Here is a 22904-nt window from a genome sequence, read left to right as displayed (position 1 = left end):
TTAGGATCTTATGACGAAACGGACATTTGGTAAAGGACATGTATCTGATGGGCTCTATATTCTTGACGAGTGGGTACCTCGACCAGTTGCGTGTGTCAGTACTGCCTCTCCTGTTAAAGCTCATTGTCGGTTATGACATCCTTCTCTACCGGTGTTGAAGAAATTATGTCCTCAGTTTGATAATTTACCTTCATTAGATTGTGAGTCGTGTCATTTTGCGAAGCATCATCGTAGTTCTTTAAGCCCAAGGATTAATAAACGGGCTGAGTCTTTGTTTGAGTTAGTACATTCTGATGTTTGGGGTCCGTGTCCTGTTACTTCTAAAACTGGGTTTCGATATTTTGTTACCTTTGTGGATGATTTTTCTCGAATGACTTGGATTTATTTTATGAAGAATCGTTCGGAAATATTTTCCCATTTTTGTGCCTTCTCTGCTGAGATTAAAACCTAATATGATGTGTCTGTGAAAATATTAAGAAGCGATAATGGAAAAGAATATGTATCTAACTCATTTCAGAACTACATGAGTCACAATGGGATTCTTCATCAAACATCTTGTGTTGATACTCCTTCTCAAAATGGGGTTGCTGAAAGGAAAAATAGGCATTTACTTGAGACGGCTCGTGCACTCATGTTCCAGATGAAGGTTCCGAAACAATTTTGGGCTGATGCAGTTTCCATAGCTTGCTTTCTGATCAACCGTATGCCCACTGTAGTGCTTAAAAGTGATATTCCGTACAAAGTACTACATCCACATAAATCACTTTTTTCACTGGAACCAAGAATTTTTGGATGTACATGCTATGTTAGAGATACAAGGCCTTTTATTACTAAACTTAATCCTAAGGCGTTAAAGTGTGTTTTCTTGGGGTACTCAAGACTGCAAAAGGGCTATAGATGTTTCTCACCTGATCTCAATAAGTATCTAGTATCAACGGATGTTGTGTTCTCAGAAGACACATCCTTTTTCTCTTCACCCACAAGTTCTACAAGTGAGGAGGAGGATGAAGAATGGCTTGTGTATCAAGTGGTTAATTCAAGACCAACTGTTAGGCAATCAAGTGTGGTTGATTCTGATGCGTCTCTTGCTCATTTGGGTCCTGTTGTTAATATTCCTCCTGCTCCAGTCAAACCACCCATTGTACAGGTGTACTCTCGGCGCCCAGTGACCCCAGATACATGTCCTGCACCAGCTCCTTCGTCATCTGATCCTTCCAGTGATCTCGACCTTCCTATTAGCCTTCGAAAAGGTAAACAACACTGCAAATCTATCTATTCCATTGCTAACTTTGTGTCTTATGATCACCTGTCATCTTCCTCAAGTGTTCTTGTAGCCTCTATAGATTCAATTTCAATACCTAAAACTGTTACAGAGGCCCTGAATCATCCTGGTTGGAAGAATGCCATGCTTGAAGAAATCTGTGCATTGGAGGATAATCATATATGGAAACTTGTTGATTTGCCTCAAGGAAAGAAAGTTGTTGGCTGCAAGTGGGTCTTTGTGGTAAAAGTTAATCCTGATGGCTCTGTGGCACGACTGAAAGCCAGGTTTGTAGCTCGAGGATATGCTCAGACATATGGAGTAGACTATTCTGATACTTTCTCTCCAGTTGCCAAACTAAATTCCGTTCGACTATTTATTTCTATTGCTGCTTCCCAACAGTGGATGATACATCAGTTAGACATCAAGAATGTTTTTCTTCATGGTGATCTAGAAGAAGAAGTCTATCTGGAGCAACCTCCTGGGTTTGTTGCTCAGGGGGAGTATGGGAAGGGTTTGTTGTCTGAAAAAAGCTCTCTACGGATTGAAGCAAAGTCCCCGTGCTTGGTTTGGAAAATTCAGTAAGGAGATTTAAGCGTTTGGCATGAACAAGAGCAAGAAAGATCATTCCGTTTTCTACAAGAAATCAGCTGCTAGTATCATACTTCTTGTGGTCTATGTCGATGATATACTTATTACAGAAAATGATCATGCAGGAATCTCTGATCTTAAGGCATTCATGCATTCCAAGTTCCATACAAAGGACTTAGGTGAACTGAAGTATTTCCTGGGAATAGAAGTATCAAGGAGCAAGAAAGGGATGTTCTTATCACAGAGGAAGTATGTGCTTGATCTGCTTAAAGAGACTGGTAAGATAGAAGCAAAACCATGTACTACCCCGATGGTTCCTAATGTACAACTTATGCCAGATGATGGAGATCCCTTCCACAACCCTGAGAGGTATCGGAGAGTGGTTGGGAAACTGAATTATCTCACCATGACGCGACCAGATATTGCATATGCAGTAAGTGTTGTTAGTCAGTTCACATCTGCGCCTACAATAAAGCATTGGGCGGCTTTAGAGTAGATTTTGTGCTATCTAAAGAAGGCTCTTGGTCTAGGCATACTATATAGTAGTCAGGGACACACTCGCATTGAGTGTTTTTCTGATGCGGATTGGGCAGGTTCTAAGTTTGATAGAAGATCCACTACAGGTTATTGTGTGTTCTTTGGTGGGAATCTAGTGGCTTGGAGAAGTAAGAAGCAGAGTGTTGAATCCCGTTCGAGTGCAGAATCTGAGTATAGGGCCATGGCACAGGCTACTTGTGAAATCATATGGATACATCAACTCTTATGTGAAGTGGGAATGAAGTGCACAATGCCAGCAAAGCTTTGGTGTGACAATCAAGCTGCTCTTCATATTGCTGCAAACCCAGTCTATCATGAAAGAACTAAACACATTGAGATCGATTGTCACTTCATTCGTGAAAAGATTGAGGAAAATCTAGTCTCTATTGGCTATGTGAAGACTGGAGAGCAACTTGGGGACATTTTTACAAAAGCTTTAAATGGAACTCGAGTTGAGTACTTTTGTAACAAGCTGGGCATGATCAACATCTATGCTCTAGCTTGAGGGGGAGTGTTAGCTGTATATATCTGTACATACCATAATTTGGTTGTTTCCTTAGGGATAATACCTTCCTAATTTAGGACTTTCAATTGTATATATATCTAAGCATTATTCCTCTAATAAAGTTGAAGGGAATTGAGAAATACCTTGGTTGATTACAAAAAGAAATAACTTTCACATGGGATAGCATATAGAAATCCTATTCCTGCATTTGGCTAGTGGATGAGATAACTTATCTTGGGTTCTCGTATTTCCTCTAAATATGAGGGGGAGTGTTAAAAATAGCTTAGTAGCTTAGGTAATTTTTGCACTAGGAAGATTCCTAACATTTCTAGTACTCCTAATGTCTCTCGTAATGTCCTTTCTAATATCTCTAGGATTCCTTATTATCACTATATATCCTGTTTTAACATAGTACAATTTTTTTTTTTTTTTTTACTTTATGCAGAATAATTTTATACTTAATATATTAATAATTTAATACATATATATATATATATTTTTATATTACATAAAATTTAAAATGTTTAATTGGAAATAATTAATGGAAAAATAAAGAGTCATTCAACAGACACTAAGTTGCAAAATGATACACATAAGGTACTCAAAATAGGAGCATATTGTCACAAGCTGATTCAAATGAGCCTCCCCATGGCCTTATATAGGGTCAGGAAGCTTCTGGAGACTCCTAGAGTGGGAAGAGTGTGGAAGGTTCTAGAGAAGCCTAGAGGAATCCACACAATTCTACACCATGGTAGAAGGCACGAGAGGAGTCCGGGGCTTTCTAGAGAATTCTAGAAAACTCTTGTATATAGGCTTGTACCTAGAATGATGTAGGACATTCTAGAATAGTCTTGAGTTGTAAGGAACCCTCCAAGGTTCCAGAGAGTTCCATTGGTGCCTATAAATAGGTGAGGGCCCCATTTGGCCAAGGCACCAAGCAAGTGAGCATCCAAGCACTTGTAAAGGCTTTCTTGAGCTAATAAGAGCTTCCATTCTTTAAGGGTTGCCTACCAAGCTTCTAAAGCTTTTGAGTCGCGAATGTCTTAGCCTAGCAAACTAAGCATTGGGGAGCAAGGCTGACTTAGCAAGATCAAGCGTCTTGGCTTGTCTAAGTGCCGCACGAGCTTAGGGAACGACTAAGTCCGTGACAAGTGGTATCAGAGCGCGGTTACGAAGTGGGCATAGCAAAGGAAGCATGTCGGGCTCCAACATGGATGAGACTAGTGAGCAAACCCGTGGGAGGGAGACCGAGCATACTGCACGGGGCCGAGGTAGGAAGGATAAGTCTCGTGACGCCTTAGCCAACATGGAGGCAAGGCTAGCCAAGGTGGAGCTAGCCATGGCGAACACCCGGGAAGGGGTGGACTTGATCGAGCAAGGCATAGAGAAGGGATTAAAGGATCTGAGAGAGCAGATCCAAGACCTTCGCGAGAGGGTGCTAGGCTCACAAGTTCAGCCAGTGTCACACAAGGAGTTCATGTCCTTCCAAGACAAGGTCATGACCATGTTCGCTAGTGTGGAGTCAAGGATGGAGGCCTTGGCTGTGTGCATGGAGACCCGAGACCAAGAGATTCGTCAAGAGCTGGCCATCTACAAGACTGCGGTATCAGCACGATTCATGGCCACTCATGAGGCACCAAGGGTGGAGGTGCCCAAGCCACACACGTTCAGTGGCAAGAGGAATGCTAAGGAGCTGGATAATTTCTTGTGGCACATAGAGCGTTACTTTGAGGCCATTGCATTAATGGATGAAGCCACTAAGGTACGCACCACGACCCTTTACCTCACTGATAATGCTACTCTACGGTGACGTCGACGGTTTGCCGACATAGAGAGAGGGACGTGCACCATAGACACATGGGATGCCTTTAAGAGAGAAATCAAGAGGCAATTCTATCCCGAAGACGTGGCTTACCTAGCAAGGAAGAGTTTGAAGCGTCTCAAGCACACGGGCTCGATCCGTGAGTATGTCAAAGAATTCTCTACTCTTATGCTTGAGATACCTAACATGGCTGAGGAGGAGCTACTGTTTAACTTCATGGACAACTTGCAAAGTTGGGCCGAGCAAGAGTTGAGGAGACGTGGTGTCCAAGACCTAGCCACGGCCATGGCAGTAGCCGAGTCCTTGGTGGATTATAGAAGGGGAGACTCCTCTAAGCCCAAGCCACCATCCAAGGGTAACCAGGCTAAAGGTGGGGGAGACAAGAGGTCGCAAGGCCACACTTCTAAGGAAGGATCAAGCAAAGGCCCTAGTGGCAAGGATGGAAAAGGCAAGGACAGGCGGAAGGAGTTCACGCCCAGGACCAATTGCTTCCTGTGCGACGGTCCACACTGGGCACGGGACTGTCCTAAGAGGAAAGCTCTAAATGCTATGATCGAGGAAAAGGAGCAGGGAGGCGATGCTAAAGTGGGATCGTTGCAGCTCCTAAATGCCTTTAAGGTCAAGCCGATGCCCAAGACGCCTCAAAGCAAAGGGCTGATGTATGTGGAGGCCCTTGTGAATGGGAAGGCCACCAAGGCCCTGGTGGACACAGGTGCCACTCATAACTTTGTCTCGGAGGATGAGGCAAAGAGATTAGAGCTCCAAGCATCCAAGGAAGGAGGATGACTCAAGGCAATTAATTCAGCTGCCAAGCCATCACATGGAGTAGCTCGCGGAGTGACTATGCACATCGGCTCATGGGAAGGAAGGATCGACTTCACAGTGGCACCCATGGATGACTTCAAGATGGTGCTAGGAATGGACTTCCTACAGAAGGTCAAGGCCATGCCACTACCTTTCCTACGCTCAATGGCTATCCTAGAGGAGGAGAAGTCGTGCATGGTCCCTACAGTCACTGAAGGTACGCTCAAGACCCCTATGCTATCCGCTATGCAAGTAAAGAAGGGGTTAAAGAGGGAAGAGGTGACCTACCTCGCCACCCTGAAGGAAGAAAGGGATGATGGGTCGGGAGAACCCATGCCTAAGGAAATCAAGGGGGTCCTTGATGAGTTCAAGGACGTGATGCCGCCCGAGTTGCCTAAGAGACTTCTTCCTAGAAGAGAGGAAGATCACAAGATTGAGTTGGAGCCGGGAGCCAAGCCCCCTGCTATGGGGCCATATAGGATGACACTGCCTGAGTTGGAAGAGCTAAGAGACAACTTAAGGAGTTGCTAAACGCAGGGTTCATCCAACCATCCAAGGCTCCCTATGGTGCGCCAGTTCTATTTCAGAAGAAGCACGATGGGTCCCTACGGATGTGCATAGACTACCGGGCACTCAACAAGGTGACGGTAAAGAACAAGTATCCTATTCCGCTCATCACTGACTTGTTCGATCAACTTGGTAGGGCAAGGTACTTCGCGAAGCTAGATCTAAGGTCGGGTTACTACCAAGTAAGGATAGTGGAGGGGGACGAGCCGAAGACTACATGTGTGACCAGGTACGGCTCATACGAGTTCTTAGTGATGCCTTTCGGACTCACCAATGCCCCAGCAACGTTCTACACCCTCATGAACAAAATCTTCCACCCATACTTAGACAAGTTCGTGGTGGTGTACTTGGATGACATAGTCATCTACAGCAACACCCTGAAGGAGCATGAAGAACACTTGAGGAAGGTCTTTAAGATCCTGAGGCAGAACGAGCTATACGTGAAGAAGGAGAAATGCTCATTTGCTAAGGAAGAGGTGAGCTTCCTAGGGCATCGCATCAAGGATGGCAAGCTGATGATGGATAACAACAAGGTAAAAGCCATCCAGGAATGGGATCCACCAACCAAGGTACCTCAACTCAGATCTTTCCTTGGTTTAGTTAATTACTACCGGCAGTTCATCAAGGGTTATTCGGCAAAGGCAGCTCCACTCACTGATCTTCTTAAGAAGAATAAGGCATGGGAGTGGGACGAAAGGTGCCAAGAAGCCTTTGAGGATCTGAAGAAGGCTGTGACTGAGGAGCCAGTGTTGGCACTATCCGACCACACCAAGGTCTTTGAGGTACACACAGATGCCTCAGACTTCGCTATTGGGGGAGTCCTTATGCAAGAAAGACACCCGATCGCATTTGAGAGTCGCAAGCTAAACGACACGGAGAGGCGTTACACAGTGCAGGAAAAAGAGATGACTGCCATCGTCCATTGCTTGCGCACTTGGAGGCATTATCTTCTGGGGTCTCACTTCATAGTGAAGACCGACAATGTTGCCACTAGCTACTTCCAAACACAGAAGAAGCTAAGTCCTAAACAAGCTAGGTGGCAAGACTTCCTGGCTGAGTTTGACTATACGCTGGAGTATAAGCCAAGAAGTGCTAATCATGTGGCCGACGCCCTAAGCCGCAAAGCCGAGCTAGCGTCCATGACGAGTCAACCCCAAGGAGACATAATGAATCTTCTAAGGGAGGGACTGCAACATGATCCAGTGGCTAAGAGTCTCATCGCCCTGGCTCATGAAGGGAAGACTAAGCGGTTCTGGGTGGAGGACAGCCTACTCTACACCAAGGGGAGACGACTCTACGTGCCTAAGTGGGGGAACATAAGGCGGAATCTAATAAAAGAGTGCCATGACACCAAGTGGGCTGGGCACCCTGGGCAACAACGCACTAGGGCACTACTCGAGTCGGCTTACTACTGGCCTCAGATACGGGATGAAGTTGAGGCCTATGTGAGGATTTGTCTTGTGTGCCAACAAGATAAGGTGGAGCAACGACAACCTAGAGGCTTGCTGGAGCCACTACTGATAGCAGAGCGCCCATGGGACAGCGTCACCATGGACTTCATCATCGGACTACCCAAGTCAGAGGACAGCGGCTCCATTATAGTGGTAGTGGACAGGTTCTCTAAATATGCAACCTTCATAGCAGCCCCGACTGACTGCACTGCGGAAGAAACGGCGAGGCTATTCCTAAAGCACGTAGTCAAGTACTGGGGGTTGCCTAAGTTCATCATCAGCGATCGCGACCCGCGCTTCACTGGGAAGTTTTGGACGGAGCTCTTCAAGCTTATGGGTTCGGAGCTTCACTTCTCCACAAGCTTTCACCCACAGACGGATGGGCAGACCGAGAGGGTGAACGCTTTATTGGAGCTATACTTGAGGCACTTCGTGAGTGCCAACCAGAAGGATTGGGCTAAGTTGCTAGATATAGCCCAATTCTCATACAACCTGCAAAGGAGTGAGGCGACCAATAAGAGCCCATTCGAGCTAGCCACAGGGCAGCAACCATTAACTCCTCACACTCTAACGATTGGCTATACGGGGAGAAATCCAGCGGCTTTCAAGTTCGCCAAAAGGTGGCACGAGCAAGCTGACATAGCACGCTCATACTTGAACAAGGCCGCTAAGAAAATGAAGAAGTGGGCTGACAAGAAGCGACGACACACGGAGTACAAGGTCGGAGACATGGTGCTTGTCAAGCTCCTTCCTCAACAATTCAAATCCCTAAGGCCGGTGCATAAGGGCCTTGTGAGGAGGTATGAAGGACCCTTCCCCATACTTGGGAAGGTCGGCAAGGTGTCCTATAGAGTCGAGCTGCCCCCGAGGTTGAAGATTCATCCTGTCTTCCACGCAAGCTACTTGAAACCCTATCATGGAGACAAGGATGATCCAAGCCGAGGGTTGTCTAAGAGGGCACCTACAACGGTCGTGACCTCCTATGAAGGAGGTAGAACACGTCTTCGCAGATCGGGTCATCAGGAGATGAGGGGTACCTCCTGCTACGGAATTCTGAGTGAAATGGAAGGGACTACCGGAGAGGGAGGCTAGCTGGGAGCCAGCAAACGCCCTATGATAGTTCCAGGAGCAAATTGAGTGATTCCGGGCAGAAGGCGCGACGAGGACGTCTGCGGCATAGGTGGGGGAGAGTGTCACAAGCTGATTCAAATGAGCCTCCCCATGGCCTTATATAGGTCAGGAAGCTTCTGGAGACTCCTAGAGTGGGAAGAGTGTGGAAGGTTCTAGAGAAGCCTAGAGGAATCCACACAATTCTACACCATGGTGGAAGACACGAGAGGAGTCCGGGGCTTTCTAGAGAATTCTAGAAGACTCTTGTATATAGGCTTGTACCTAGAATGATGTAGGATATTCTAGAATAGTCTTGAGTTGTAAGGAACCCTCCAAGGTTCCAGAGAGTTCCATTGGTGCCTATAAATAGGTGAGGGCCTCATTTGGCCAAGGCACCAAGCAAGTGAGCATCCAAGCACTTGTAAAGGCTTTCTTGAGCTAATAAGAGCTTTCATTCTTTAAGGAGTTGCCTACCAAGCTTCTAAAGCTTTTGAGTCGCGAGTGTCTTAGCCTAGCAAGCTAAGCATTGAGGAGCAAGGCTGACTTAGCAACATCAAGCGTCTTAGCTTGTCTAAGTGCCGCACGAGCTTAGGGAACGACTAAGTCCGTGACAATATACTATCTAAATATGAAACACCAACATGAAATATGTCTTGTTTTTTTTTTATAAAAAAAAAAAAATATATATATATATATATATATATATATATATCAAACATCAAGTCTGATATAGGTTTCCTACTCCAATTTTTATCTAATGACAACCTAATATAGCATGAGATATCATATCCCCCGGCAAATAATATATATGGATATGTATATCCTATCCTATCCTATGCGGACCACTTATCCTGTCTACCAAATGGTAAAAGATGCATGACTTGTTATTGAGATTTACATCCATGCATAAGAGCACATCTACCTTTGTAGGAGAGTATTTTTTTTTTTTTGATAAGTAAACTCACAGATAAAAGATATATATATATATATATATATATATATATATATGAAGAGAGAAAAGGGTGCCTGAAGGCTGACTCAAAGCATACAAGGGGTATACAAGAGGTTCCAAAAGGCAAGAACAAAAAGAAGAATATCTGATTTCCTTTCACAACAAACAGGAAAAGCTTTACATAACAAACTCCATTGCATGTTTAAGTTTATTGAGAATGTATGATAGGGATTGTCATAGCATGTATTTTTCATTAAGTTATGCATCCAATATTACTAAACTACAAAAGTTAAGCATGAAATTGCAGCAAATATGATATAGAATAATGAAATTAAAATTAAAAACAATTTTGTATTCTCATAATGAAATTACCTGAGTAGCAAAAACAAGTAATTCACCAATTGAGAAAAGAGCTAGGAAACCATAGAGGCTCTTAAAACAAAAGGCACTAAAGCAACATATTGCCCCGAAAAATGTTGCTGTTGAAAGAAGCTGCAACAGAGTTAAAATAAAGACTTTAATGATACAAAGGAAAAATGCTTAATTCTTGTAAGCTGGAATAAGTATGTGAAAAGGACTACACGGAATGATAATAGCATGCTAAAATCATGACTAAAAAAATTAGAAATTGATGGCAATCTCAAATATAACGTGCACAAAGCATAGAAGAGCATGAACTAATTGCCCTTTAATGCATTTATTTCGTGTTTAATGTTTTCATTAAATCATCAAAACTTCCTCCAAATCCTGAAAGAATCTTTAAAATGTAAAAAGCTAAAAGAAATAGTCAACTATTATTATTATTATTAGAATTTAAATGTTATTTTTAAAATTCACCATCCACATGTAGGTTAAATAAAAGGGGATGGATAAGTAGATAAGATTCCATGAAATTCAAATTTTTTTTTTGAATTAAATTGGTTAAAAACAGAATGGGAATAATTCTTCATTCCGTTTGAAATCCATATCTTTCACTAATAAGTTTGTCTATAAATATTACGATTATTAGTGAGTCCAACAATCTTTTTCCTGAAGGTTTGAGCTTCTCTATGTCTCTATTATTTTCTCCTAATCAAGTTCTTCCTGGTATTCATCTACATATAGAATCTGAAGGGTAGAGTAATAAGAAACTCCAGTAGTTTCTTAGAAAAAGGAAGTTACCAAACATTAGAGACTGTAATTCAAGTAACAAAGATCTTTCACAGGTATTTATCTAGACTATCATGTTATTTTGATCTCACAATTATTATTGTTGGTCCATGGAGAAATAGACATGCAGACAAACAAATCACAAATTTTATGATCGCAACATAGGGGGAGGACTCAGGCTCAAGACCACCAGTTAACCCACAAATAAATCCCAAATTTTCCTAGAAGGTTAAGTTGTTAAGATTTGACTCAATCTATATCATGCTCTTTATTATTGTTTTTTTTTTTTTTTCTTTTTTTCAGAAACAAAAATGGTTAATGATGTCTTAATCTGCAGACTACAAAGCCTTCTCACTCCAAACTTGCTCAGAAGACATTTTCTGGTATCCTGCCTTGCCCATCTTACCAGGCCTAACCTGAATTTTGTTGAACTCTCGGATGATGTGACAACATGACAGCTGGCATCAATTCTGCACCTTTGAACAAAGTTCATATCATTCTTTCAAGTCACCCTATTTTCTATCAGCACATTATTCAATCCGATTTTAGGGACCATTTCACAAAATATTTGTTAAATACTAATTTTCCTCCTCTCCCACTCTGTTAGGAGAAAGGAGAGCCAGGGTAATGAAATTTGGTGTTTGCTGATGGCATTCTATTGTTCTGAGGAGAAAGTAGACAGCACATTTTCTGTGCTTTGAAGTTTTATCCAGGTTAAAGGTCAATTTGGGAAAAAGAAAAACTTACACCAGTAGCGTGTTGTTCTAAGTGTTTTAGGCAACTTAATGACTGAAATCACCATACGTGGTGAGTGTGTGGGGTGGGGGGTGGTTAGTTTGAATTGAGTGTCAATGCAACTTTAAACTTTTTCCAAAATTAAAACAAGATGAACAATGTCAGGAAAATAAATAGTAAATCGCTTGAAAGCACATAGAGAGGGAAGAGAAATCAAACACAAAAAATTTATCATGGTCCAGCAAACCCATCTACATCCGTGATCAAGTTTCTTCTAAGCCTTAATATTTCTCAACTAATCACCAGAAGTCTTCCAACCAAGACTTGAGTTCATCTTGACACTTGGTTTTCACAAGGTACCAATCAACTGTTACAATTTGATGTCTCTCACACCCTTGCAACCTCTTGCAGAAGAAAGAATTTTGCAAGTTTGGCACACAAATCTGCAAAATACTTGCAAAAACATGAGGACAAGTATTGAATACAATATTTTTGGGTGTTAGATATTTCATAGATGTATCCCAAGAGATGAATTTATGGGTTACAAACAAAATAAAGCAGTTGGGAGTGAAAATGTGAAGAATCAGTCTACCTAGTGGTCAACTATCCACTAGAAATTGGAGCATTTATTACATTTTCAGGTGACCATTGGAGGCATTTTTGACTAACTGGTCAACCCACTGTTTGACCTTAGGGCTGACATAGAAAAACTGAACCTCAGAGCCATTTCTAGAGGCCTTAGCAGGACGACCTTGTGATTTTATTTGCCCAAATAGTTGACCATGTGGTTGACCTCTTGCACAGGTCCTCTCTGATACTCAAATTTTAAATCTACCCCAACACAACTAGAGGCCAAAAATGCTTTGTCAAAACAAGTTTAACCATGGTTTTTTCATCTCAAGTTCCTCACAAGTAAGAAGGTAAAGTTTCTTCAAAAGATTGATGCAAATATGCCTAAACATATGTTGCCACGTTGAGCCTATGGACAAGCTAGGACATATTTTCAAGTATTCTCCTCACTATATGCACCGTGATTCTAGTAACATGTAAAACATAATGCCAAAACACGAAACATTTATTGATGCCTAATATAGTTTGATCTCAGGCTGCACTTGTCTTCAAAGGTGTTCCCGCTTTGAATATCATTATAATTTTCCATTTTTAAGGTGAATTGCATCTGTCCACACTCAAAAGAAGGATCAAATACAAATTCTTTGTTTTATTATCATCAAAATATGGTTTAAAGAAACAATGGGCTCTCACAGAGGAGAAGGCAAAGGTGGGGATTCTTGCATCCTTAATTAGGTGTAAAGTGGGTAAGCTTCTATCTTCCTATTTAGGTATGTCATTGGACTTTATATTCAAATTTAGAAGGGTATTGGACCTGATGTTGAAGCAGTTTTCATGTCTACTTCATGTCAACTATTGTTATGCCACCATTAAAAATAAATAAGAAAACAACGAGAGAGAAAGAGAGAGAGATCCAATCAAAAAAAAAAAAAGAGAGAGAGAGACTAGCAGTTAAATAGATAAGCTGATATTGGATTACAGAATATGACAAATTAGAAAATCATGCATGCAATGAAGCAGAAAATGATGCATGAACCTTAACATAAAGGTAATCTTAAAATCTATACACACACGTGAGTGCCTACCTTAAAAGCATTGGAGATTGTAGAAGTCATTAAATCCAGAACACAACCTCCCGCTATCGTTCCCAATATTCCACACACAATTGTAATCCCTCCGAATATCAGATCTGCATTGCTCTGCACAAAATAACCTGACCTCAAATAACAGTTATATTGCTTGGTGTTTTATAATATTTTGTTTTTATTTCAAACAGCATCTATGATGTGCAAGTATTGTGAAATTAGGAGGGAGTATGTGACATACTGAATAACATAAATTTACTATTAACACATTAAAACAGGTATGAACTAACCATATTATAAATATTATAACCAGCTTTTGGCCCCCAGTAAGAGTATGCGCCTATGACAAAGTTATAAGATACATATCCTGAAAATAGCCATTTACAGTAAAAAGAATTAATATGAAAGGGAGAAGAAGCAAAGCAACATAAATCCTGAAGTCACGACATTCTAGATATACCAAAATGAAAATATGAGTGAGACCTTCAACAACTAGCAAATATCTAAATTATCAAGGCAACACATTAAACCAAATGAAACAAACAATCGCATACGCAATCAGTAGCATAAGAAATTGTAATTGGACCTCATATAAGGCATCCTTTTTTTTTTCTCTTTTTTCTATTTGATTGGACCCTTCTATAGGATTGTCATTCTAGGAAAGAAACTAGCATGGAAATAAGTAGGTAAAGCAGGGTGAGAAAAATACCTAGAACATTTACAACATACACCTTATCACACAAAAGAACTTTCATATCTTTAAAAAATCTTGAGAACTCGTTTACATTATTGGAAGAAATTGTTGACCTGCCATAGAAAAAAGTCCGATAAAGATTAGATGCATATTCAAATATGGAACTTACCTTACAAAATTTCAGAAAATAACCCCTGATCAATAATAACTTTTACTTATAGCAGGAAAGAAGTATTAGATAGAAGAAAGCCCTCAGATTAAAATGCACATCAACAGATAAACGAAACCAACACTCTTAGGAATGTTCAAATGTGAAACGAAGTTCAGTTGACCACCCGATTGTTCAGCCTGTAATCAGGGCCATCTCTAATATAATTCACAATGGTTTCAAAACCCATATAACTGCATATGCAATCATGAATGTGATGCATGATCTTCAGATTTTCAGCACTATAGAAGATTTCCTTTGTTGTAAGATGAGATGAGGAATGAAAGAAGATAAAGAAAAAGAAAAGGAAAGATAGGTCCTTGGCAACTGTGCCAAGGTTCCTAGGCAATCATACATTGGATTTCCCAGGTAATCACACTTCGGGAAGGAAATCACACCTTAAGAAGCTAGATAGCTGCAAATTCTTAACAATTCCATTCATAAAATTGAAAAATTACATAGGTTTATATAGACGCTTCGAATTCCTTTTTCTAATAAGACTAAGGTATAGTTTCCTTTTTTTGTATTTTTTACCTTAAATCTTAAAGCAAGTTGCTTTAAGACTTGAGACATTTATATTATATAGAGTCATTCATTTGTTAACTTATCACTTTTTTAAGACAATTTTGTCGTAATGAAAAAGGTCAATTTTTTTTTTTTCCCCTTTTATCTAATAGAAAAAGTCGCTTCCTTTCTCTTTTGAACCTTTAGCTTTGTTATTATATTCAAATCTAATTCCTCTTAATTCAAATTAATTTTTTTAATTAGAACCTTAAAACATAATTCCCACTCATCTAGTTATCCATCTTTTTTTATTAGACTCATCTAGTTATCCATCGAAACCAATAATTCCAATTAATTTTGAAAAATACAGAGTTATAATTTGATACTTTTCCCAAATTAAAAATACAAGAATTAATAAATTAATTTCAACAACATAACACATAGTTCAATTACAAATTCATAAATATGAGAATACACTACATAAAAACAAGTGTTAAATTAAGAAATTTCTAACAATTTCTTAACAACCAAGAATAATTAGAATCCTAATTATTATCCAATCACCAATTTCCTACTAATTACATAATTAATCATTATAATTTTTTTTTTCTTTGATAGGTATCATTATAAAATCTTTATTATGAAAATAAATCATGATATTTTGGGATATTTGGTAATTTGTTAAATTACTATTTTTTCAAATTAAAGTAAGAACAAAAATATTATAATTAATTTTGTAAAAGTTTTACACATGTAAATAAATAGATTTAACACCTCAAAGTATTAAGGCATTAATAAAAATAAACAATTTAACACTTACCAACATTAAGACACTTATAAAAAATAAATAACCTAAACACTTAATGATATTCAACTCTATTTAGATTTAAGCCAAAATCAAGTCCATTCATATTTCAGACAAAAAAAAAAAAAAAAAAAACACCGCCTAAGTCTATTTCCTAGTAGGAATATGACTCATTTTCTTAATGACATTAGAAACTAAAACAAATATAAATTTTATTAAAAACTAAAATACTAAAAACAATTCTAATAAAATAAAAACAAACTCCAAATAAAACTATGAAATACTATTGTTTTATATACATATATATATAAAACTATGAAATACTAGAATTATTAAACCTAATTTAAAAAAAAAAATATATATATATATATATATATATATCCTTTCTCTTTCATGAGTCTTCATAGGGTGCTTTCCATGTTGTTCCCTATCATCTCTCCTTGACTTGGAAAAGCTCAACTCCAACAAGTGAAACCGATGATACTTTCATACAAGTATCAGGACATTGAAATTTAAGAGAAGTAACCTGAGTATAACAAGAAAGAGGGCAATTTTTCCACTTGACTAAGAATTTGTTATAACTAATAATTTGATAATCAAATACACCTTCAATCTCTTCCTTTAAGCTTTAGTGGTAAGCAAATAAGAGTGTCATGATCTGATTATCAAACAAAATCAATATTGCCACTAAAGAAGCGCTTGCATCATTTAGTATCTCACGAAAGAATGCAATTAGATGCATCTCTTTGCTGAGAACACCTCCAATTCCCATATAGAAGTGTCTGCTGCCACTTCGAATTTAGAGAAATCTAATAGGTGAACTACAAGTGCTTTTGTCATCCTTTGTTTCCCTTTTTCAAAGGCTTTGCTTGCTGCCATAGTCCAAGAAACCTTGTCTTTCTTCATAAAGTCTTTTATAGGAGCTCTAATTGTGCTGGAATTTCTAATAAATCTCCTGCAGAAAGAAGCTAGGCCATGGAATCTGTAAACTTCATGTAAATTTGTAGGTTAAGGCCGTTCTAAAATAGATTTTACCTTTGAAGGATCAGGTCTACACCCTTAGATGCTACAACAAAGCCTCAAGGTATGATATAAGGAATCATAAATAAACACTTTTTTCAAATTCATGTACAACTTTTCCCAACGAATAACCCTCATGAGTTGTTGCAAGTGTAAAATATGATTCTCTTTGGACCTTCTTTCACCAATAACTACTATATTCTTAATAATACTACTCACAAAATTGAAAAGACTACATAGGTTTATATAGACTCGTAGAATTCATTTTCCTACCAAAAATAAAGTATAAAAAACAGAAATTTTGATTAAAAACTAATAATTAAAACCAATTCTAATAAAATAAAAATATACTTGAACTAAAACTATGAAATACTAAGATTACTAAAATTATTTTTGTTGAATATATTTCTTTTTCCTCCATAACTCTTCATAGGATGCTTTCCATGTTGTTCCCCATCAGAATAACACATATTATGAAGTGAGGGAAGAGAAAACTCACCCGGAAGGTGTATTTGAGCTTTGATATTTGGAATCTGCCTTCATGGACAAGGCACCATCTTTACCATTCAAAGCCTCTGTATCTGCATGAAGTATCTAATCTAAATTACTATGGCAAAGAAAGAGATTATATATAAGAAGCTAATAAAAACATAATTCCTAGTTATGATCAACTACATTCAATCAACTAGCTACAAGGTTAAAGCCAAAGCCAAAGAAAATGACATGAGAACCACAACAATGCATGCTTTTAAAATATATATTTGCTACCATGAAAGTAATTTATACTTTGGAAACCATGAGGTGATAACTTTATTATTAGACATAGATTGATATCTACATGGATCCCATCTGTAAACAGCATCATTGGGAAAATCTGTCCACATTTTCTGAATAAAAGATGTCCACCACCAACTTTCCATGAGTATATTTTGATTGTTGGTGTATGAATATCCTTCACATCTCATTCCTATGATTTAGGGAATAGTAAGAATTCACTATGCTAACCTTATATGTAACTTTTTTTAATAAACAAAGATTAGAAATTGAATTTTCCCACAGCATGGAAGTTTTTGCAGAGTTTCAAGAAACTACTCAGAAACTGAAAAAAGATTGAAACTCCATCATTTTGGAAGCAATTGCTTGACCAGAAAGTAAGATTCTGTGAGCAACTATTTCACATGAAGTGTTTAATAGTTTGAGTAGGCCTGGTTTCAGTTGGTGGATTGAGAAGGACAGATGAGTCCTGGTAGGGAAGAGGGGGATGGAGTCCTCCGGTGCTGTCCAATCCTTGCGATAACAGTTGATATCTTTTATGAGTGTAGTAATCATTCAGTTCAACCTGCCAACCTAGCTTTAGCAGCAGTTGTGATTCCTTGACTAGTCTCAAAAAATTCCCAGTATCTTAGAAAAAGAAATAGCTGAGCTTCTAATAGCATCTTAAGTGTCATAGAAAAACAACAAAATTCTAAATCAATGCATTTATGCAACTAATTGACAATAACAAATTATAAAGCAATTCATTGATTCTTGATGTGCGATTATAGATATAGAGGAAAAAGAAGATAATCTGATAGTACCTTGACCCTCTTGGGCAATTGTCTCTACAGCTGTCTGTGTTTTCTTTGATTTAGCAGGAGCAAAACCTGTGTCCATAAATTGTTGAGAAATAGCTGGAAAAGCTAGAAAGATCGCACAAATCAATGCATAACTAATATGCACCTTTTAACTGCAAAGGTTTCATAATAAAACCTAGTATAGCAAATGGAAGCATCAAAATTGCTTCCCCCCAGAATGCATAACGCCAACTGAAATGATCTCCAACCTATAAATGAAGACCAAAAATGAGTTTTATTTGGTCTCTGAAAATAAGATCAAAGGAATGGCAAATTAAAGGAAAGGAAAAAAGAAAAGAGTCAACAAACACGACATGAATAATAGGTTGATCACGGGCACACCATTACAATAAATCAATATGTGGTTTATCAGTACAAAAGAAGACAAAAGAATCATGACTACAACATCAGTTCAGTTAAACTTACCAATCCACCATAAACATAGCCGACTGCAACTCCAGATGGTATACACATGTAGAATATTGCCAGCCAGGCTGTTTTCTGATACAAAGACAGGGTATCACACAGGTTTAATACAGATGAAAAGGAATAAAAAGAGAATAGAATGATTAGTGATAAACACAGAAACAAGGATCCAGAAAGCGCAATATCCTCCTTAGAAAATAAAACGTAGATACTATTTGCAAATAAATGTTCATCACAAACTTTAAAGCTGCTTTATTACTGTATTTATTTTTATAGGAAACGATGTTTCATTAGTGCTATCTGTCTGCTACTACATTGAACATATTGGGTTTCTGGCTAATTGGCTTGGACCTAAATTTAGTTGCCCAAGGGTCTGATTCACCCACCAAACCAACCTGTCATATGGATGATCAGTGGTTTGTTCTTGTAGGGGTTGGAGTTGGGGATGGTTATCTTCCAGAAACCACTCACTACAGATTCCAAGTTCTTAAGAAGACTTTCCCCTACTACAAAAAAGAGTGTGAAAAAAAAAAAAGAAAAGAAGAAAGAAAAAAAAGGGTAGATTAGACTGTTCAGACTCTGTGTGGTGAACTGGTTTTAGCCATTCTGTGGTAAAAACCCATCATAAGATTTCAGAAGTACTTGAAGCATCTTTCTGATATTGGGCCATCAATCAGAGCTGCAGGCACCAAAGTAATAAGCATTTGTTTTATGTCATAATGAATGATTTGGCGTTCAAACCCTAACACTGGTATCAGAGCTGTATTACGATGCTTTCCTGCTTGATGATGTAAAATGTTGTATAAAATACTTGCATATTTTTTGCTTAATATCCTGAGATATTAAGAAGCAACTTTTTTATAAGCATCATGTGTTTCTGAGAGACATTTAAATGCTGAATGTTATGTACAATAATACAAGATAAAATTGATATGGTTCCGAAAGATATTTAGATGTTGACGCATAAAATTTGTGATATTTCTATGCAGCTTTTTTTCTTTAAGCATGACATGCTTTTCAAAAAGAAAAAAAGAAAAAAAATAGAAGGGGAGGAGGGCATAAGCCACATGCACAGGCTCAGCAGGTGCACTGCAGCAGAATGCGTGCAGCTGCAATTCACAAATTCAAATATGATTTAATTGGCTCTCTAGAATTTATGTGATTGCAATGCTAATATCAGACTATGAAAAAGTGGCATGACAAAATGTCTAAACTAATTTACTTTTCATGAATATTGATGTGGTCATTTTATTTGTTAGTTTTTTAGATTCCACAATAATGCATTTTTTTTTTGATAGATAAAGGGACTTATATTAAACGGAAGGAGGAAGCACCAAAATAGTACCCTCTAAGTATACAGGGAGTATATAAAAGTAGCCCAAAGGCTCAAAACCAAGGGAGGAGAAAAGAAACAACACATCACCTACCCTTACTTAGAGCCTAGCCACTCAAAAAAACTAACAAGAGAAGAAGGGCACAAAACTATAAACACCCTAACCCAAGACCAAAGATTACATACAAAAGAATATTTCAGTCTTTGAAGAGAAAGCTCCTCATTCCCAAAAGCTAACAAATTCTTTTCCTTCCAAACTGACCAAAATATACATAAGGGGGTCATTTGCCAAGCCTTTTTACGGGTTTTCCCCACAAACGCTCCATGCCACCCAAGGAGAGTTTCCTTCACTGAACCAAAGAGAACCCAAGCCACACCAAATAGGGAGAAAAGAAGATTCCACAAGGCCCGCGTCTTTACACAATGAAGTAAAAGGTGATCCACCGTTTCTACTTCAGAAAGGCATTATAATATATCCACAATAATGCATATTTTGAAAATAAGCTATATAATTCAATGTTTTTATAAAAGCATGTTCTTTTTGTTAGCATTAATCTTTTGATGTCTAAAAATGCCAAATTCAATATGTTGAATATGTGGTTGTATTTTTGCACATGGATTAACTTGAATAAAAACATTAATCACTTGTGCACAATAAATAATTAGAAGTTTAATAAAATTATGATCTTGTGACTTGTTAAATATCATTATTGTTCCATTTTTGGTTTATGCCACAAAATTTCATGCGGTATTTGTCATTAATATCCCAATTATTTTTGTTTATATATATATATATATGACCCATCAAAAGACAAAAAAAAAAAAAAAGAGTATGGAAGTGGACTAGGATTTTGACCTAAATTGTTCCATATTTCCATGATTGATTTAGTGCCTTCTAGAGGCATAGGAAAGATGTTGGTAAACTCTTTCTAGGGCTTTGACAGTCACCTAAAAGGGAAAGTTCTTTGGTGAGTGGTTGTCTTATCCTCAATATGGTTTCTATGGTTGAAGAGAAATGTTGGGATATTTGACAATGTGTAGAAATACGTGGATGCCATTTGGAATTTGATTTACTTTTTCTCCTCCCTTTAGGCCTTAGTCGTTGAGCCTTTTGCTAGGATTCCTTTAAATCTTCTATTATTAAATTGGAAGAATGTTTGCTACTTAAAAAGATTAAATGAAAAGGCCATGCTTGATTGGTTACCTCTGCCAGTAGATTCAATAAGGTTAGATTTTGATGAGTGTTCCTTGGGTAATCCTGGACAATTAGGTGTGGATATCATTTAGGTACAGTACCGAGAGCTTACACTAAACCTACAAGAATGGGTTCAGTTATTGCAACAGAGATACTAGCACTATTGGAGGTTTGCTGCAGGCCAAGGCTTTATGTCTACCCAACCTAACCATAGAGAGAGATTCAACTATTGTAATATCTTAGGTGTCTTATAGGGAGAGGATCATGGGAGTGACAATTGGATCTCAAAAAATTCTATATGTTGCTAGAGAGGTGGGTGCCCCTTATCTTGGGTTCCTCATTAGGTCAATCAAGCTGCAAACCAGTTGGTGCATAAGTTTTTTATACGTGCACATTGCTTTTTCTACTTATTATCCATGCAAATAGTTTTAGTTTTTGTGGAGTAGTATACATGTCTGATCGACAATTACACATTTTGAAAGGATTGCTCATCCTCCTTTTAATTTACCATTTATTGAATAAATATATTTGTTTATAATAATAATTAAATAAAAAAAAAAAAAAGAGGATATGGCAGCCAAGAACATAGTAGTAAATCTAAACGAGGGTAAGATTTAAAAATCTTACCCCCTCTCTCTCTCTCTCTCTCGTTTATGTTGAGGCTTACATCAAGTTATGTCTCAAGGCTTACACCTTCCCTTGTTTGAGCAAAACACCTCAAAGCTACCTTTAGCCTTTTAAAACATCAAGGTCATTTTCTCTCTTTTTGTTTAAGTTGAGGCTTATATCATGTTATGCCTCAAGGCTTACACCTTCCCTCGTTTGAGCAAAACACCTCAAAGCTACCTTTAGCCTTTTAAAACATCAAGGTTGTTTTAGCATCTTATGTTGTCACACATGCCTCAAACTCTTTGCAATCCATTGTGATAGCATGGTTGCACTTGCTTATGCCAAAGACCCTAAGGCCCATTGAGAATAGTTTTTTGTTTTTAATTTTAGTTAAAAGTTAAAGCCAAAGCCAAAGCCATAATTTTCAAAAGATAACATTGATATTTTAAAATTTTACTTAAATATAAAATAACTTCCTGCATAAGCCAAAATAGAGTTTTTACAAGAAATAACATTTTCTTGATTTTCATATTAAACTTTTTTTCAAACCATAAGCTTTTTTAACAAAGTTAGCCAAACTGGTTAGCTTTTGGCTTCTCAAAAGTTAATCCAAATAGAACCTTACGTAGTACAACAAAACTAAGTACATTGATGTGAAATATCACTTCATTAGAGATGTTGCGAAAAACAAAGTGGTCTTAGACTATACATTCCTACCAAATGCATAGTAGTGGATCCTTTAACTAAGCTTATTAGGAAATAAGCATATATGACACTTGTTAGGGCAATGGGATTACGTAGGATGTGATTGATGTATTCTCCTCATTTTGTCACTTATTTCCTTGTATTTGCAACTTTAGGATATTATTTAAATTGATGTTATTCAAAATATGTTTACGATTATTTAATTCATATATCATGTAAGTTAGAACACATATTAGAGGTCTATCAATAGGCAAAGGTTGGGTCACTCACTTAAATGATTGCCTTTAGCGCTTCTTGGGAAGTGAGCAAAGTTAAAACACATTTAACCAATTCCGCTAAGTTAATGAGTTAGATTAATTAACTAAAAGTGTCAGCTTAGTAAGATCCAAGATGAGGTTTAATGGATAACCCATTATATTTCATGCCTATAATGATAGTTAGATTGAGAACCTTATTTAGATGTCTAGGGTGGTGAGCGCATAAGGAACTCAGGTTCAGCACTTTTGTACAACTCAAATAAGATCTTTACAAAGTAAGAGTCAATGATATGCACTTTTCCATTCGAGGAAAATGTAGTCCACCATAGCTTATACGTCATACTGCATGTGCTAAGTGACCAAAAATGAAGGTGAGAAAATGAATTGCTACTTCCT

The 22904-nt window shown here is 38.0% G+C and overlaps 1 protein-coding gene across 1 annotated transcript in view; it reads right to left on the bottom strand.

The window, feature by feature from the left end:
• The window catches only part of LOC117910091 (probable sphingolipid transporter spinster homolog 2), a 48841-nt gene that overhangs the window by 5875 nt on the left and 20062 nt on the right, over positions 1 to 22904 (bottom strand). Inside the window, exons 6-13 of the mRNA XM_034824146.1 lie at positions 18410 to 18484; positions 18090 to 18192; positions 17948 to 18013; positions 16870 to 16951; positions 13849 to 13946; positions 13430 to 13506; positions 13140 to 13253; positions 9973 to 10092 (exon numbers count right to left, since the gene is read on the bottom strand). Of these exons, the coding sequence (XP_034680037.1) occupies positions 9973 to 10092; positions 13140 to 13253; positions 13430 to 13506; positions 13849 to 13946; positions 16870 to 16951; positions 17948 to 18013; positions 18090 to 18192; positions 18410 to 18484 (735 nt within the window). The remainder of the gene's footprint in view (positions 1 to 9972; positions 10093 to 13139; positions 13254 to 13429; positions 13507 to 13848; positions 13947 to 16869; positions 16952 to 17947; positions 18014 to 18089; positions 18193 to 18409; positions 18485 to 22904) is intronic.

This window comes from Vitis riparia, unplaced genomic scaffold, assembly GCF_004353265.1.
Source record: "Vitis riparia cultivar Riparia Gloire de Montpellier isolate 1030 unplaced genomic scaffold, EGFV_Vit.rip_1.0 scaffold586_pilon_pilon, whole genome shotgun sequence".
Lineage (NCBI taxonomy): Eukaryota > Viridiplantae > Streptophyta > Magnoliopsida > Vitales > Vitaceae > Vitis > Vitis riparia.
The sequence above is the reverse complement of the archived record's forward strand: the minus strand, read 5'-3'. Positions and strand labels throughout refer to the sequence as shown.